This window comes from Oncorhynchus keta, chromosome 27 (genome assembly GCF_023373465.1).
Source record: "Oncorhynchus keta strain PuntledgeMale-10-30-2019 chromosome 27, Oket_V2, whole genome shotgun sequence".
Classification (NCBI taxonomy): Eukaryota; Metazoa; Chordata; class Actinopteri; order Salmoniformes; family Salmonidae; genus Oncorhynchus; species Oncorhynchus keta.
In genome coordinates, this window is record NC_068447.1 from 47,433,186 (window position 1) to 47,452,564 (window position 19,379).

At 43.5% G+C, this 19,379-nt stretch overlaps 1 protein-coding gene across 1 annotated transcript in view; it reads right to left on the bottom strand.

Annotated features, from left to right (window-relative positions):
• Positions 1 to 538: 538 nt before the first annotated feature.
• Positions 539 to 19,379, bottom strand: part of skia (v-ski avian sarcoma viral oncogene homolog a) — a 76,472-nt gene continuing 57,631 nt past the window's right edge. Inside the window, exons 2-6 of the mRNA XM_035739489.2 lie at positions 10,031 to 10,266; positions 8,715 to 9,001; positions 8,247 to 8,602; positions 5,082 to 5,312; positions 539 to 4,370 (exon numbers count right to left, since the gene is read on the bottom strand). Coding sequence (XP_035595382.1) covers positions 4,206 to 4,370; positions 5,082 to 5,312; positions 8,247 to 8,602; positions 8,715 to 9,001; positions 10,031 to 10,266 — 1,275 coding nt within the window. The 3' untranslated portion in view covers positions 539 to 4,205. The remainder of the gene's footprint in view (positions 4,371 to 5,081; positions 5,313 to 8,246; positions 8,603 to 8,714; positions 9,002 to 10,030; positions 10,267 to 19,379) is intronic.

The following is a 19,379-nucleotide window of genomic DNA, read 5'->3' on the forward strand; positions in this document are numbered from 1 at the left end:
CCTATTTCAAATTGATAAACAAATATAATATCGGCGACTGTTCAAACAATAAACCAAACAACAAGAATCCACCCAAAAATGTATAAAAAAATAATAATAATAATGTGCACGCCGAGGAACTTCAAGCTTTTGATCCCCTCCACTGTGGACCCATCGATGTGGATCGGGGCGTGCTCTCTCTCTGCCACAACCATGGTTTTACCTCTCTGCCTGAAACAACGATTTAAAAGCAAATGTCTTCCAAAGTTTGAATTTGATGTATTCAAATCTTAAATTCATGACCTAAGATACAGTAATAATAGCTCAATGACTAAGCAACATTTACATGTCTTCGTACCTCTGCCACAATATCAAATGGGGTATGCATGCTCATAAGAGCGCTCGCTAACAATATATACTGTAAACAGCATAGCTATTGCAACATATTCTAAGTCATTGTCATGTATCAAAACTGTGACGCCCAAGGTAGGGGGATGAATTCAAGTCAGTCAAACTGACTGAAACAACCAGTTATAAGAAAGAAAAGTGGGTCATATAATCTGGACAAACAACTTTATTTCTGGTAATGCATCTATACACTGTACATTCAGTCACTGTGGTATATAAGCATAGCTATTTTCAAACATAATCTCATAAAGTCCTTTACTTTACAATATAGTCCGTGTCATGAGAGAGGGAGAGGGTGTCGATGGGGGGAGGTGGAAAAAGGCGCGCTAAAAACAAGGGAAAGGAAGGAATAGATAAATAAGCCAAGCTTTTTTTTCATACTATATGCGTGATTAATAAACGAGAAAGCACACATTTACCTCTTACATAAAAATATTTCTAGAATTGTAAAGTTGATATAGTATTAGCAGCAGCGTAGGGCTAAAAAGATACAAGGATGGGGAAAAAATCTACGAGGTGACGGTAGTTCCTGTGTGACTCATTTTTACCATGGGGACACTATTTGATATTGAATATATTGTTAAAAATATATATGAACTGGTGAAAAAAGTCATTCAATATAAAGACTCTACAGTAAAAAAAAATATCCAAACAATGGGATAAAAACATATTTATGTAGGGTATATTCTCTAACGCACTGCAATAAGGATTTTTTAAAAACATGTTCTCGGTTAAAACACAAACTCAAAAAAACAAAAACAAGACAGCTATTGTGTCAGAAAAGCTTTCTTTTTGAATAAGGATAAACATTGTACATATATAATACAATATTGTAAATGAAAAATTATTTACATTTGTAAATTCTTCTTTTTTAATCTTCACACTGGCTAGTTTTGTCTATGAATATGTACTGTTATTGCTGCTTTATTGTCGTCCATTTAGGAAAATGTTTCCTGTTTAGAAAATGATAAATAATTTAACCGTTTTTTTATTTTACTTGGGAGCGAAGCGCCAATGTCGTCATTTTCTCCCCTTTTTGTAGAAAACCATGAAAAGGAAACTACAAATATCAATTTGTTTGAGTGTAAAAACAACTATAAAATGTGCCAATTTAAGGTCTGTCAAAGTCACAAACTCAGTGTTAGTCTCTCAATAACATTGCCCTTTCTAATGTTGGTTAAGGCTTCAACATAATGCCCTCTTCACTAGTCATAGATGTCCACCTTTGGATAGGCAGACCAGATCATGTAAAACTGGTATGACATCCTTATCTACAACCAAGATTAACCTTATAATACCGCATAGCTATGGTACATACGTTTTCTGTTGATACCTATAATTGTTTTTGACATGCATATCTCTGAAAGAGCATTTCTGAATGAATTACAGATAGTGTTTTTTTAGCAGTTAAAAGTAATTAAATTGTTTTTTTGTTGATAATGTAGAGTAAATGTAATTACTACCGTAAACTGCAATAGCTTCATCTTGTGACTTGAGCAAGGTAGTCAAGTCAGGCCTGTCGAGAGGGATAGTGCTGAGAGGAGGGAGAATGTTCTAGATACTCCCCTCGAGAGTGCAAAAAGAAAGTATCCCCTCCATTGACAGTGTCTGCACTGTGTGACAGGCTTGACATCTGCACTGTGACGGGAATGACATCCCATGGTGGAGATGACTCTGAGCATGTCCCTATGGGCCAGCTACAATTACTTCATCGCCAGTGTTCCTGATCTGGAAACCATCTGCCCACTTTCAGGCACTTGAGGTTGTCCAGCGTTGCGTTTGAACTTGTGTTGTGTTTTGGGGTGTACTTGTGAAGTAGTTCTTCTTCTGATCTATGTAATAAACAAAGTTTAGTTTCCTTTAAAAAATACATGTTTTCTGTATATTGCATAACACAATAAAACCCTTACATGTACAGTATCAATGCCCAATAATGACTATATGTATGGTAAACCTTCTCAAATGTCATGCATATGAAAGAAAATATGAGTTTTCGATTGGAGAAACAGACAAGCAATAAAAATATCCCACGTTAAAAACAACAAGAACATCAACAACCAAAGGAAAATGGCATAAACACAACGTACATTCGGATTGCATTGTACCCACTGTGTATTTGGAGCATTATTAAATGTATTCTTGAATTAATCATGAATTTCTCCCAGGTAAACATGTGAGCAATGTGTCTTCGGACTCTTAACAATCACTGCTTTTCCATGACTGGTCAAACAGCTCTGTTTAACACCTTGGAACTTCGATGAATCATTGGCGTATTAATAAATACCAAAAATGTAGGAGAGATGAGCACTCGAAGACATTCTGTGTTTTGCAATCTTACGTCCCACTATCTTTCTATTTTGAGGAGTGTCAATTGATTAAACAGCCAAAGGGGTATAATTAGTGCCAAAAAATGATTGAAATGACATTTTTCAACAGCCCAAACTGTATCAGCAAGCAAGCGTGTACACCCCTTTTCTCTCATTTTATTTACAATATTTTGTCTTAAACACATGAATACATTGCATTTAAATGAGTTGCATATAATTAACAAAATGCTCACTTGGATTTATATGGTTCTTGTCATGGATATGTCCTCTCCAATGGAAGATTGAAGACAATAGTGGGAGTATAATGCATTATAACAGTATTTTGTTATGACAAAGTGCGATTTATAATTGTAACGTAAAAAAAAAACATATCTATATTTACATAACATAATTTAATTCAAAATAACATTTTGTGGTTCTGGCTAAAGGTGCCACTTCCAGCCCTAAAATCATAATATTCAAATGTTTAATTTTTTAATCTTAATTTGAGCAAGTCATGTCAACTCTCGGTAATCAAATGAAAAGGAGGAAACACAGGCAAGCTAGTTTTAACCGACAGTCCCGGGGAAACTGACAGAGGTCTGGGCTTCAGATTGCACCCAGATCCAAATTGATCACAAAGTTTATCTTTATAAGTTCTTTACAAGTTCCAAAGAGATAAAATATCTAGTCCAATGCCATCCTCCTCACCTCTCCCATAGTAAACGTTATGTATTTCTGGAATAGTACAAAAAAAAAGATCAAACTTTTCCTCGGTGGATCGCAATGGCCTGCTCTACACACCGACGAACCATGGTGGTACTGGTGGTAGTTTGTCTTGCTTGTTGTCTGTTAATATATTTTGTAAATATTTTTTTTTTAAGCTCCGATAGAACAAAGAATCAAAGATTTTTTTAAAATATTTTTTTTATATCACTATGAACTCTTAAATAGCTTATAAAGTCATAAAATTATTTAACTTCTTCACGGGAAATGGAGTAGAAGTCCTGCTGGGGCACGTGGGCAGAGTCCAGTCCTCCTGCTCGGCTCGTCTGCCATTTTGAAAGCCCTCCATTTTGTTTCTAAACAGGCCAGTCTAATATCTTGTATTATTATCCTGTTTTTTTCATCATAGAAAAGTCTGTATCCAAAATGCTCACCAGTTTTTGTCTCAGAGAAAATACAGGCACAACCATATTTTGTGCTATGTTTTTTTCTTCTTCAGATTCAATTTTCAGTTTTTGGAGGAGAGGTGCATTTCAGTGCTTGTCCTAGTAATACATACAGAGTTTGACTTGCTTTGTTTCTTGCTCCGCTCCAAGGATGCACCCAAGCACTCATACATTTTTTTGTGAGGATGGATACGTGCACATATAGAGGTTCGATATATCTGCTTTTCTCTATTTTGTCTCTGTTAACTCAGTCTCTCTGGTTGGGTTGGGTGGGGTGGGCGTAGTTTTGTTTTCGGGTGCTGATGGTGGGGGATTGGAAGGGGGTTGATGGTGGAAGGGGCTAGTTGTTGGCTGTCTTGTCCTGCTCCTTGGGCCACAGCTGCTGCTGCAGCTCCTTAACCACTCTCTCCAGGTGCTCCCTGGCCTCCCGTTCCAGCATTAGGTCTGCCCGGAGCTGCTCGCGGTCTGCCTCGGCATGCTGGAGCTTCATTTGCAAGTCCTCGATCTGGAACAACAAAAAAACACCATGAAGCGTTGAGCTTAGGAACCAGACAATACACCTGCTTAGTGTGTCTACTTTCAGCATGTTATTCTATTTTTTTTGTTTACTACCTAATATCATCTCTTTAACTCTTAAAACTTAAATCACACACACAGCCAGTGTGACAGCAAGACGTCATAGCCACATCCTTCCCCCCGCCATTGCAAACCTCTAAGCCTCTCCACTTCCCGACCCAGACACACAACAGTGAACTAGCGACACAGACCCAACTTAGCTGTCTCTCCAAATACCACAAACACTATAAACATTCACTCAAGTACAGGCTTTTAAGACAGGGCTTGAAAGTAAATTGCTCTTTTTAGAGAAACCAGGACTCAAGGCCAGTGTACTTCTCTTTTGTTTTGTCTAATCTACATTTCCCATGATGCTTAAAAGGAACTACACGTCTCTTCCTGTTTCCTCTTTAGGCTAGCACTTATCTTGTGTCTGTGCTTTTTGGGTTACACCCATATGTTTTCGACCACGCAGAAGGAAAGTTTTTTTTTCTTACCTAGTTGACTTTGAGCGCTTAACCTTGGTGTAAGACATAAATGCTGCAATTACTTTCAGGGATAGCCTCAGCTTCAGAGTGTTTATGTAATCGGACTACAGACACTTTGACTATGGCCTCTTCTCTGTCTGGGTTTGAGTAGCCTATGGTGTGTGTGTCCTCACCTGTGCCGAGTACTTGGCGCGCAGGCGGCCCGCCTCACAACCCTTGTCACACACTCGGAGCTGCCGGGCCTGCTCCAGCTCCCTCTTCAGACGCATGCGTGACTCATTAGCCTCCTTCATCTTCTTCTCGCTCTCAGCACGCAAGCGCTCAATCTCCTTCCTCAGGTTCCGCTTGGCCTCCGTGGCCTCCCTGAGCTTCTCTTTCTTAGCCACCCGCAGGAACTCCAACTCCTATGGGACAAAGTTGACGTAAACATTAGGATGAGCTAACTAGCAGTAGCATTACTGAGTTACCATTAGCGTGTACAAGTTAGCAAAAGCAAATTAGCATTGGCCTACAGAGGAAGAGTTGGCATTAAATGTAGTCAGGGACGCTAAACCAGACAACAAGCTAACTGTTGACATTGCGCCTGAGGAAACCCTGTTGAACTTTGAATCCTCTGAATCTCATAGTGAACTCCTGGTAAACAGATAAAGAGATAGCGTTAAATTATTTGATAAAAGTTCATCCAAACTAACAATGCAAGTTTAATGTAACATTAAGTCTGTTGAAAACGTTCTACTGCACAATGTACTGTGTTATAATACATACAGTTGAAGTCGGAAGTTTACATACACTTAGGTTGGTGTCATTAAAACATGTTTTTCAACCATTCCACAAATTCCTTGTTAACAAACTATAGTTTTGGCATGTCGGTTAGGATATCTACTTTGTGCATGACACAAGTCCATTTTTCCAACAATTGTTTACAGACAGATTATTTCACTTATAATTCACTGTATCACAATTCCAGAAGTTTACATACACTAAGTTGACTGTGCCTTTAAACTGCTAGGAAAATTCCAGAAAATGATGTCATGGCTTTAGAAGCTTGTGATAGGCTAATTGACGTCGATTGAATCTATTGGAGGTTTACATGTGGATGTATTTTAAGGACTACCTTCAAACTCTGTGCCTCTTTGCTTGACAAAAAGTTAATCCTTGGGAGCAATTTCCAAATGCCTGAAGGTACCACGTTCATCTGTACAAACAAGAGCACGCGAGTATAAACACCATAGGACCACGCAGCCGTCATTACCGCTCAGGAAGGAGACACGTTCTGTGTCCTAGAGATGAACGTACTTTGGTGCGAAAAGTGCAAATCAATCCCAGAACAACAGCAAAGGACCTTGTGAAGATGCTGGAGGAAACAGGTACAAAAGTATCTATATCCACAGTAAAATGAGTCATATAATCAACGTAACCCGAAAGGCAGCTCAGCAAGGAAGAAGCCACGGCTCCAAAACCGCCATAAAAAAGCCAGACTACGGTTTGCAACTGCACATGGGGACAAAGATTGTATTTCTGGAGAAATAATACACCAGCTCTGTCAGGAGGAATGGGCCCAAATTCACCCAACTTATTGTGGGAAGCTTGTGGAAGGCTACGGTTGACCCAAGTTAAACCATTTAAAGGCAATGCTACCAAATACTAATTGAGTGAATGTAAAGTTCTGATGTAGGACATAAAATCTCAAATAAATCATTCTCTCTACTATTATTCTGACATTTCACATTCTTAAAATAAAGTGGTGATCCTTAACTGACCTAAGACCAGGGAATTTCACGAGGATTACGAGGATTAAGCGTCCTGACGTCATTGTGAAAAACTGAGTTTAAATGTATTTGGCTACGGTGGATGTAAACATCCGACTTCAACTGTAGTTGAACAAGTCAAGTGGTTTCAGTCAAGGGATGCAAAGTTAAGAACGTGTAGGATAGCTACTGACCCATTCATAGGCAGGTCACCAAATAGAGCTTTCCTCCATATACTGTACATGTACCTAGAATTCCTATTTCAATACGCCACAACCCACAGTGTTTACTATAGGGATGGGTGAGGTCCTCAGAGTGAAGGGTTAAGGAGACGAGGGGGCGAACAGATGTGAGGTTTCCTTCCTCTTTGAAACCAAGAGACTAAGAGATTTATCTCTCTCTGTGTGTATATGTGTGTGTGTATATAGAAACACCCTTCTCATGGGAACCTAACTGCCAGGACAAGCACGTCTGTCGTCAAGCTTTGTTAGCTATTTCGTAAAAGTATGATTAAAAGGGCAGAAAAAAAAGTCCCCCGTTCTACTTGCTCAATTTACAAAATGTCCTATTTGGTCACTTAAGTGGAACTTTTGAATAATGTTCCATGTCAGAGGATGCACGTTGTGTACCTTCACACACACACACACACACACACACACAGTTGTCGTTTGTTTAAAAAATAGTTTCTTTCCAATACCGAAATAAAAATGGTAGTCTGCTCCGACTGCTTTTGCAGCAACATCCGTTTAAAATGTTTTTGCCAAGTCATGGTGTAAGCCGCCAGTCATCTAAGTTCTTAACATTTTGCCCTCCGTCTGGCACTTAGAGTTTGAGGAAACGAAGACAAACTGGCATAAGAATTGGGCTAAAACCTAGACATTAGCCCTGGGAGTTGTCAGATCTTAGTCTTAGGTTCCCCATCACACAGGGATAGTTCATCAACCTGTCTCTGCAATTCTATATATTCTATATTTTATAAATATTTATGGATATTTGATTAAATATACACTGAGTGTAGAAAACATCAGGAACACCTGCTCTTTCCATGACATAGACTGGCCAGGTGAATCCAGGTGAATGCTATGATCTCACTTGTCAAATCCACTTCAAACAGTGTAGATGAAGGGGAGGAGACAGGTTAAAGGAGGAATTTTAAGTAATTTAACAATTCAGACATGGATTGTGTATGTGTGACATTCAGAGGGTGAATGGGCAAGGCAAAAGATTTAAGTGCCTTTGAACGGGGTATGGTAGTAGGTGACAGGTGCACAGGTTTGAGTGTGTCAAGAACTGCAATGCTGCTGGGTTTTCCACGCTCAACAGCTTCCCATGTGTATCAACAATGGTCCACCAACCAAAGGACATCCAGCCAACAACTGTGGGAAGCATTGGAGTCAACACGGGCCAGCATCTCTGTGGAATGCTTTCCACACCTTGTAGTCCATGCCTCGACGAATTTAGGCTGCTCTAGGGGTCAAAAGGGGTGTGGGGGGGGGGTGCAATTCAATATTAGGAAGGCTTTCCTAATGTTTAGTATACTCAGGATACATGAATTGGGATATAGGATAGTTGATTGATGGGTCTCTGTACCTGTTGGAGGCTGCGTTTGGCCTGCAGAGCTGAGCCAAGCTTTTCCTCCTGCTTTACCCTCATCTTGACGATCTCATGCAGGAACTTCTCCTTAGACTCCTTGGAGTCCAGCCCGCTGTCCAGCGCCTGCCTCAGGGTCTCCAGCTCCGACTCAAGACCCCCGGCCCCGGGTACATCGGGGGCCAACACCACTGCCACTGCTGCTGCTGCTACCCGAGTGAAAGGGCCACCCTCTGGGGTCAATACAGCCGACGTCAATGTACACACTGGGCCCTGTGCGCCAGGCGAGCTCAGGTCCTTAGCCGAGCTGGAGGAGGTGAAGGATGGGGAGGAGAGGGAGGAAAGGGACGAAGTGACTGGGGAAGGAGAGGATAGAGAGAGAGTAATGTTACGTTTTGAGTCAGAGAAAGAGGTTTTCGGCTGTTGACAAACTTAATCTTAAACATGACATGTTTCTGGGATACTCACATTCCTCTCGGCTCTCCACCTCAATCTCAACCTCTGAGTCCTCCTGTGGGGGCTTGCTGGCTGCTGCTGATGGGGGGCAGAGGGGCTCAGGGCCTGTGTGCGGGAGCTCCCCGGTGGCCATCCTCTTCCGGGGCCTGGAGATGGCCCCTTCTCCTGGGGCCTCCCTGGCGCTGGGGTGGAAGGTGCTGGGCACGGACGGGGACAGCGGCCCCGCCTTTGCCGGGGGGAGGGGTGTGAGGGCAACGTTTGGGGCCACGGCACTCTCCATCGTCTTGAAGTTGTAGAAGCTAAGAGGGAGAGAAAGAAAGAGCGAGGAAGATGTCAGAGGTGGTTGGTTTTTAGGTGTTTTTGGTTGGACTACAGGGAAAGAATTTAGAATGTTGCGGATGCTTTGACAATGAGCTAACAATGAGCATACGTGATACTTTATGTCACAATCCAAAATGGGTTCAACAGCCACACGTAATAGTCTGTTAGATATTCACTCCTACTAAGTGAAAAATTGTGAATGTAATGTGTGTATTATGTGCTTATGTGTGTGTGGTGATTCACTCCGAGTGGGTGCACACGGTTGAGTGTGTGTGAGTGGTGCCGTGTGGGAGGCGGCGGTACAGTCAGCACTACCCCCTGACCTCAGCCCACCCAGACAAGCCGGTGGGCCCTCCTGATCATGAGGCATTCTGGGAGGGAGCACCTCCGTGACATAGGAATGAGCACAAAATTCCCATCCAAAATGGCTGCCGTGGTTGTGCTCTCAAAGCAACCAAACTGTTGCTGCTTTTAAACAGTGTTTTTTTTTTCATTGTTTTAGAGCAGGGGTGTTGAACACATTTTGTCCCGGGGGGAGCATTCGGTCTTCACCCAAGTCCGGAGGGACGCTCTGAAAATTGGTTATATTTCCTTGTCGTTGAAACTTGGAAAAAAATAGTCCCTCTATCCATGTGTTTTATTTTTTATTTTTGCTCCCTGACTGTCAATAAATAAACTGTATGAATGTAGGTTCATTGACTGTGCACAGTGATTATTAGCGAGCTGGACAGTCAAGAAACTGTATGAATATTGGTCCATAATCATTTCTACACACTTTCGATTTGGTTGTAGTGATTTTAAAGTATATTGAGTCATTTTAAAGTATTTTAACTCTAACCACCCACGGGCTGGATTGAACACCTTCGCCATGTTTGACACCCCTCCCTGTTTTAGAGGCTTGGATCATTGACGTGTGTTTAAAGCATGGACTTGGTGTACTATGTCGACGTGTGTGTTTCTTCAGGGTAGTGTGCTGTTGTTTGTTGTTGTGCGTATGTTGAGCTCACCTGTCTCTCAGTGCAGCCAGAGGGCGGTTGGGCGTCTCTTTGTCCCCAGCCGAGAGGTTAGGGGACCAGGGCCTGAAAGCCGAGGGTCTCTGTCTGGGCTGGATGCAGTTGAGCCCCGTATTGTCTGAAGCCGAGAGGGATCTTAACCAATCGGGTTGCTTCTCTTTCTCAGCGGACAGGGGCAGCGATGGGAAGTCTTCATGTTTAGACTTCTTGGCTGGGATGGGATCTGATGCCTGGGGAGAGAAAAGAAGGGAGAGAAGAGAAAATGGCATGTAAGACAAATTGTAGGGCAATTTTAGAAGTACAAATCTATGTTCTATTCAGAGACCGGACGTTTCCTTTGTCCAGCGGATGGCAATATGATCCGCACTGACTGCTTGGCATCCTCAATGGCCTTACCAGTCGCTAATGCCAGTGAACTGAAAATGCATCCAGAGGTGTAAGATGGCTTTCGTGTGTGTGTGTGTGTGTGTGTGTGTGTGTGTGTGTGTGTGTGTGTGTGTGTGTGTGTGCGTGCGTGCGTGCGTGCGTGCGTGCGTGCGTGCGTACGTGCGTAAGCCCAAATCGACAATTAACTCCTCGAAACAGGTGTCACAGAAAAGGCGTCTGACAACTCGGATTATAAGTGTGTGTAAATAGGAGTGGTAAATAGGAGTGGTGTTGACTGTGTGTGTATTTGCTATAGTTGGGAGTGCTTGAGGGTTATTATAGTGTTAGACAACACAAGACGGAAGCCTCAACTCTCACACTGGAGCTTGCAAGTCCTTCTTAACCAGCTGGTATATTGACATACTGTATGACCCACTTATAAGTTATACAGAGACTGTTTGACTGAGGTTGAGCTTGTTTTGGTCAAACAACTATCAACAGTGACAGCTTTTGAGCAGTGTTGCAATAATGTTGACACTAAGATAGGCTACATTGCTTCAAACACTTACAGTACACACACACGCGCTCACACTCACACACAGTCTGCACACGCCAGCACTCCAGACAATTGTACTACAGTGTATTTCAGCAGAGGTGAGACGTCTCTCTCTCTATTCCTTTCTCTCTCTCTCTTTCTCTTTCTGTCTCTGAGCTGAGGGAGTCTTTAAAAAGCAGACAAGGGCAGGTCTGTGTTCCGGACTGCCATGACCTCAGCCTCTCCAAGCTGTGGCTGTCACTAGTCTCCGCCGCCCACCCCCCTTCCCCCGCAGCCCTCCTCATTGCAAGTCTCTGTCTCTCCTCTTCTTCCTTTTCTCATTCTCTCGAGCCAACCAATAAACGTAATGCTGTGTATCCTTTACTACTATCTTGCTTGAAAAAGAGATACACATGTGTTTTGCAAATGCTAATAGTTGTACCGAGAGTGAATGACAACAGAGCATCTGGAAATGATATAGAAATGTATAATAGCTATATAATTCCACTCCCTCATCATTAGCATCATAACGCAAACCAAACCTTATGACACAATTGCTGATTGTAATATATTGTTGTACACAAGAACAACATTAGAGAGTCCAAATCTAGCATTCGTTATATCACACGTGATGTTTGGCCACAGACAGACGTGGCCAATGTCTCTGAGAGGAGCAGATGTCTTGCTTCCGTCTACCTGACCACCTAACCAGGGCTCTGCGTGTGCGTGTGCGTGTGTACGTACGTACTCTGGACGCGTGCCAAGGTCTTCCAGACCAAACAGGAAATGCTGGGGGCAGTGCTTTGTGGAAGGAAGTGAAATCTGAAGGGCGGGCCGAGGTGAATCGTAACATTGCTGTCTTCCAACGTATTGTCTCACACACACCCAAACACTAACTGTGTGTGTGTGTGTGTGTGTGTGTGTCTGTACGTGTGGTGTGTCCTACACAAGGTGGGACACATCTACTTTTATTAGAAAGCCAACAGCCCTATGCTGATAAGCCACTGCGTTGCAACAGGATTGCCAATAACACCAATTATTAGAATAATAATTGGCTTGGGCTGCAAATGTGGGCTGCAAATGTGGGGCAAGAGTACATGCTTGTATAGCAAGAGTGAGGTGGAAGAAAGGGAGGGGCAAGGCTTGTTTTTATGATCCTGTCTGGATTACACAGCATAGACAGGATGTCACGCTCGAATATAAGGTCTTTGATTAGCCAAGTTGTGTGAGAGACATGCCCAGACGAGTTTCGGCTCACTGAAAATACCCGCTTTTGAAATCTCACACCTCGGTGGAGTCATAGTATCTGCACCCCCACCGCCTAGGAATAGCCCGGGGTTGAGAGCGTGACAAAGCCTTTTCCCGTGAGGGCTGGCTGGGTGGATGGAGGTAAGGAGGGAGAAAATAGAGAGAGAGAAGATAGAGAGAGTAGCGGGTAATGCTCAGCTGCCAGGAAGCTCTCCGGATGAGTGTGTGGCATGCATGTCTGCCAGCGTGTGTGTCTGCTCATGTGGGTGGGGCACGTCACACTCTGTCAGTCCCACAGTTTAAGTCTATGTGCCCTGTATGAACCTCTTCAAGTTCTTCTGTCTGCTAGCTATCACAGTGTGGTACACCAATGTAGCATCCAGCTCAGCACAGTCAAACACTCATGCTATGGCTAGCTAGCGCTGAGGCTAACACTAGAGCAGACGAGGAAGCAAAGGTCACCTCTGGCCACACAGGCAGGGGGCTCTTACTCGGACAACTCCATGTCTGAGCCCTCAATGTTACACATCCAATGCGGGTTTTGGATGTTACAGAGCCAATCAAATTCCTAGTAAGTTAGATAATTGCTTGATTCTGGGGGGGAAATGTGACTTGGCAATTTTGGTGGGAGGATAATTGTCGGATCTAAAAAGGCTTGAAAAAAATCCTCCTCGCCGAAAAAGCCGAGGCTTTGTGGTACAGTAGATAGACGGTCTGTTTTCTCAAGAGGTAGAACTGACACTCCCGTGTCATTTTCATTGCTCTCTCCCTCTGTCTCTGTCTCTCACTGTCCCTGCCTCCCTCTGTCTGTTTGTCTGTCTCAATTCAACACTGCATTTCTTGTGACACAGATTACAGGATGTCCTCTCCAAACAAGCAGAATTCCATTCAACAAAAGCAAGCAAGCAAATCCAAGCTAGAATGAAGAAAAAAAGTCCGGACAACACAGGAAGGTAAACAAACAGACTGTCGGGGGTAAACAGTCAACCGTATCTCAACCCAATTTAAAATTTCCATCTCACGATCAAAATGAAACCAAATTCCTGCAACTCTCGGACAATGCGCTTCAATGTCATACTCTGGTCTTATTCTGGTCCGGTTTCAACTATACTACATCTTGGTTGTCTAGGCAAACCCTGACCGTGACATTGACCGCGTGAATGAGGTCACTTCCTGTTTGGCCTGCCGAACTCACTTCCACGTTGAGTTTGCGGCCTGAGTGTGAAACCTTGTCAACAGTGTCAGTGACGTGGTTGCGTCAGAGAGAAGAATGGCCCGTGGCGCTAGATGATGTATATGTGGCACCAAACATGTTGTGTTAGCTAGTGCAAAGCTAACATCCTCTCAGACTAAGGGGAAATTAAAGTCTCTAACTATCGAGTCCCACCCTGCCTGTGACCTGTCTTTGACCTCCTTGCTGGAGGGGCCACACTGTGACTGCAGGAAGGGAGGGCCTTCCTGGAAATTAGCCTAGCGCCTTGTCTAGCGTTCGCTGCTAGCTCGCAGAAGGACATGAAGCGAGAGATGTCTCACTGCGCCTTAACCGCAGAAACCCAAAGTCTACATCTGCTGGCAAACAAACAGGCGTCAGACAATGCGTTTCCGTGAAAATGTGATTAAAACACACACACACCTGTGTCTCTGTACTCGGTGAGGTAAATAACTATAAACAGGTTTTTGAGTTACAGCAACACAAGCTCAACACTGCAGACTAGGCTCAATTTCATCTTAAGTGTCTACTCTATACTATAATTATTTAAATATCTAAATACGGTGCAACTGGATATGTGCATTTTGGAGATTCTACTTTTCTTCGCTTTGCTGACTAAACTTGAAAGTACCTCATTTAGTATTCACTTTGATATACCGAGGAACACTTTCTCTGTGCTCAGCAGTTAAGTGAGTATGTTTAGTCCATCTAGTTGGGCTGCTGTATAGAGAGGGTGTATTCAGTTGTTGATTGAATATCCCTGTTCTATTGCAGTCATGTTCAAAATATACAGCCAGGGATTTACTGACACGTTTCTGTGTGCGCGCGCGCGTGTGTGTGTGTGTACGAGTAGCAGCAAGGGGTGAGACGAGAGGCATATGTTCAGGTAGCTGACTTCTGTAGTGAGAGAGAGGGGTCAGCATCTGTACTACCTTTACATACACACAAACACCCTCATCTAGCAACCCCATCTCTTTTCATGTCTCCCTAATACGAGAACAAAAACAGCCCAATTCCACAACTTAACCTTAACCTGCAACTTCAACCTCCAACAGTCCTAGCCATCACTTATCAAATCAAATCTGATTGGTCACATACACATATTTAGAAGATGTTATTGCCGGTGTAGAGAAATGCTTGTGTTCCTAGCTCCAACAGTGCAGTAATTTCTGACAATACACAACAATACACACACATTTTAAAGTAAAATAATGGAATATATACATATCGTGTAAGTCCAACGTTAAGACTTTGCTCCTGACAGCATTCTCTCAGTCTCCACGTCCTTATGGAAGGACAATGTTGATAACTTTCAGAAAATACAGACTACAGAACATAGTTGTCTTTTTTTTTTATATATGGCTGATGCACTTTGGGCTTTCCCAGAACAGAATGCGGTCTGGTGTTGTTCCTCCTCAACTGAGGTTTCCAATTCCAGGAAGAGTCCATGGGGACAGACATAACAGACCCTTCTACGTGGTTGTGCTCGGCTACATTAGGCTAGGCTAGAGGCCCAGGCTAGGGCCACCACAAAAAGGGGAGAACAGGCTAGCCAGCCGCAGCTAAATTAGGCACCGGTCCCAAGGGGACAGGAGTCTCACACACCCTAGCCACATCAGAGAGAGAGAGAAGGGGAGGAGGAGAGAGAAGGTGTCTGGGCAGATGGAAAGAGAGGGAGGGAGCGAAAGGGGAGAAGGGAAAGGCAAGATAACCATTGCGTGGCGAGGGATCATATTTAAGCAGACTATAGAAACTCTCCCTTAAATACAAATGTATGAGAGAGAAGCAAGAGAGAGAGAGGGAGAATGCGAGATAGAGGGAGAGAGAGCAGTTAATGACTTTCCTTGTTCCACAGGCATCCCATCCTGCCTGAAAGTAACTTTCCAGTGAAAATCTCACTTTTAAAAGTTAACATGCTGTTAACTCATAACTAAATAATGCATATTTTTGTTGTGCTCCGATTACACGCAAGCGCCTGTTCAGCAGTTTAAACATGATGATTTCAGCCTTATGTGAAAAACCTTACTAGCTAGCTAACGAGCTTTCCTCTTTTGTTAGTTAGCGACCTAGCCAACGTTAGCTCTCATTTGACCGGTATAACGTTACGTTAGCTAGCTAACTACCTAGCTAATTAAAACAAAACCACATTCATTGGCTCGCTACCTTTATTTGCCTCTTCGTTAGCTAGCTAGCTTTCAGTTGACTGGTGTTAGCTAGATACAGCGGCTGGCTAACTGCTGGGCTTTGTACAAGCAAGCTAATGTTAGCTAACTAAAATATCTGTTTGAATTTATTAACCTCAGCTTGAATACCCCCATATAGCTAGCTATATAGAGTAGCCTACGTTTGTTAGCATATACTTCAAATGACTGGCAGCAATACTCTTGAGTTTTGGCTAAAAAATGTTAGCATTGTCAGAATTTCTACAAAAAAGTGTCACAATGTTTCTTAACGGATTATTAAATGATCAATTTAATAAAAACTGTTGCACCCTCCAAACGTAATCAATTCGTTTTTAAGTCCAATGATAACTTTATGGATGCTATAGTCTCGTTTTAATTCAATGTCTAGAATTTGAGCTAGGTACTATAAGAAATACTCTTCAAACTCAACTGCTAACCACCCTATTATAAAATCTGGTACGTGGATTTTTGGTAATGGACAGCCGGATCATGACGAGAGGCGGGGAGTGCGTTGTGTACCTCCAATCAAGTTGATTTGCGAATTTCCATCGAGATTGGTGTCATATTGGCTTATTTATAATGATAGGGAGAATTTAATTTAGCACTGAGCTTCAACCTGTAACCAGAACAGGGTTGACTCATCCTATACTCATATGTGGCCAACATTAAGAAAGAAAAAAAAAGAAACACTTTATCTGAAAAACTTTTATCTGAAACAGGCTGTTTAAAAAATGCTTGCCATTTCCTCATAGAGGATTGACGTCATCCACCTGAGGAGGACGAGCTGTCCACTCAGCAGTCTACTCACATTAACATTTTTAATAACCAGTAGACGCCCTCACCATTCTGTTGTTGGGGTACACCCACACCATTCCAACACAGAAAAGCTGCTTTTTAACGAATATTGTAAATAATAGTACGTTATATTTCATAGAAATCTGGAAACACTGGAAAGTTACTTGAAGGCCTAGCAGAGAGCGGTGAACACACACCCACTCTGACACACACACACAAAGACCTGGCGCAGCGCCAGTGCTTCAGAATAGTCTAAACCAGGTCGGAGAGTGAGCGAAATAGGGAGAGTGAGAGAGGGAAAGGGAGAGTGAGAGAGGGAAATTGGGGGGGGGGGGGCTCCATTTCCTATGGCCAAATTTGCTTTGGCAACTGTTTCCGTGGGAATAGTGCGAGACTGGTTCCCCTAAGCCAGAGAGGGATCGGCTCCACTGGAGGAAGGGTTGAAGCATGGGGGGTGGCCATGGTAAGCAAATACAGCTGGACTTTCCCATCCTCCATCCATATCAAATCCCCCCCCCCGCCAAAGCAAAACATGAGCCGGTCTGTCTGCTAGATGAAGCTAGCTGATTGTGGAGGGATCAAATGCTAGCCAAATGCTAACACGACACGTTGGATGGCTGTGCATAGCTATACACAAGGACATGTCCACATTGTGACATGGCATGTTATAACCCTGCACCAGCTGGCCATAAAAGCTGGCTTATGAACATGCCATGCTACGAAGCATGGAATGATGTCTGACTTATGTGAAGGTTTCAAAGCCAGCTTTGTCACCTTATGTGTCTCCACACCAGTGGGTAGTGGGCAATTAAGAAGAGTATTGGAAGACTCAAATGTCACAACTAAATATTTGTTGCTTTTGACTTCTTTGGTCCCTGGCCAAGTAAGATGGGCCAAAGAGCAAAGTGTCCCTTTTCACATAGGCACATAATGCTAGAAAATAATGTAATGTCTGCCTTACTATCCAAACAAGTAATGTTTTATAGCCATCTAAAAGCTAGATAATTCAATTGACTATATTTTAAAAGTTGTTCTAATCCCTGCCACACACTAATGGACAGTTTTATCGATCTGCCTCTGTGTGTGTGTGTGTGTGTGTGTGTGTGTGTGTGTGTGTGTGTGTGTGTGTGTGTGTGTGTGTGTGTGTGTGTGTGTGTGTGTGTGTGTGTGTGTGTGTGTGTGCACGCGCGTGTATGTGCATATCTCCTCCTTCCTGGCCATGAATGGAGTATAATAATAATTGTACTCCCCATCTTAATGATAACATGACTGACCATCAAGTAACAGAACACAACTCATGGATAATCAAACATGGTCATGTGGCCATGCCTTCTCACCATATCACAGTGCCGTACTTCTCATAGCCATTGGGTGCTGTTGAGGCAATAGCTAGCCTAGAGAGAAGAAACAACATTTCTCAAAGGAATGCCGGCCAATTTAGGTGTGGCTCCATTGCCGTGGGTTATGACAGGGCTTTAAAGTCCACTCCAGATAGTTTATTTATAATAATAATAATAATATATGCCATTTAGCTGACGCTTTTATCCAAAGCGACTTACAGTCATGTGTGCATACATTTTACGTATGGGTGGTCCCGGGAATCGAACCCACTACCCTGGCGTTACAAGCGCCATGCTCTACCAACTGAGCCACAGAAGGACAGAAGGCCTCCCCTTCATATGGATTATTCTGAGTGGGAATGGCAGAAGAGAACAAGAATGCCAGCCTTTACAGCCTCGTAAAGGCTTGCTCTGGTCAGGGAAAGGCTGAGAGGGACGGAGGAGAGGAATCCACTGAGGAAAACTAAGGACCGTTTTCACAGGAGCAGATGTGGACAACAAGGCGAGGGGAACAGTGTGTGTGTTGGGGGCGGGGTGGGTGTACAGTTGAGCCTAGTGTGTGTGTGAAAGCGCACCCCCGTTTTTTTTATATATATTTTTTAACCTTTATGTATCTAGGCAAGAACTAATTCTTATTTCACAATGATGACCTACCCCGGTCAAAACCTCCCCTAACACGGACGATGCTGGGCCAATTGTGCTCCGCCCTATGGGACTCCCGATCACGGCCGATTGTGATACAGCCCAGGGTGGAATCAGTGCCTGTAGTGACGCCTCTAGCACTGAGATGCAGTGCCCTCGGCCAGTTGAGGTTGAATGTGAAAGGGTTAAGCCGCATGGCTGAGTGAATACATCAATTGCAGTGAGGGGTGTGTGGGCATTGCATGCTCCAGCTGGCACGGAGGCACACACACACACCGCCAGTTTGATTTCCAAGTATTACTTACGGGGCAGTGGAACACCAGCGGGTACAGTGTTTTTGGGTGCTCAGGCTATTACTGCACATGCCTCGACATGTGACGCCCTAAACCTACCACACACAGACAATCCCCAGAAAGCAGTGTGCAAGCTCTCACTGCTACAGACACACACACACAGGCATGTTTACACACCTATGCCAAATTTCACACACACACACACACACGCACACGCACACGCACACGCACACACACACAAGCTGTGCCACACAAAAAAAGCAAACATGCCCACGACCACACTTCAAAGAGCTGCAGTGTGGGGTTAAGTTGTGGAGACAAGCCTTACTCCATAACAATAAATCACAGATCTGAGGACCTAAAACGGACTCCCAACTGTTCCCAATTGCACTTCTATAGACACCCCAAACAAAACACACCATGGGGTGCCCTGCACTCACATAGATAACGTTAGGCCTCCTCTCAATACTTGAAAACAGGCATTTCTCCGTAATCCTCTTTTGGGGATTTTGCTGTTTGACAGCAAATAGGTTTAAAGACAACTTCAAGGTAGAAAACCTATCACGTTAAATCAGTGATCGCAATGGGATAGGAGGAAGGAGGGATGCATGTCTCAAGTAGTTGAGACCAGCCACAGGACTTTCCCCATGCAGTGTGCCTATCTGTTGCTAACCGTGTTGTAACTGCTTTAAGTTATTGAACAGAGCTGCATTGACAACAGCTGAGCAGCA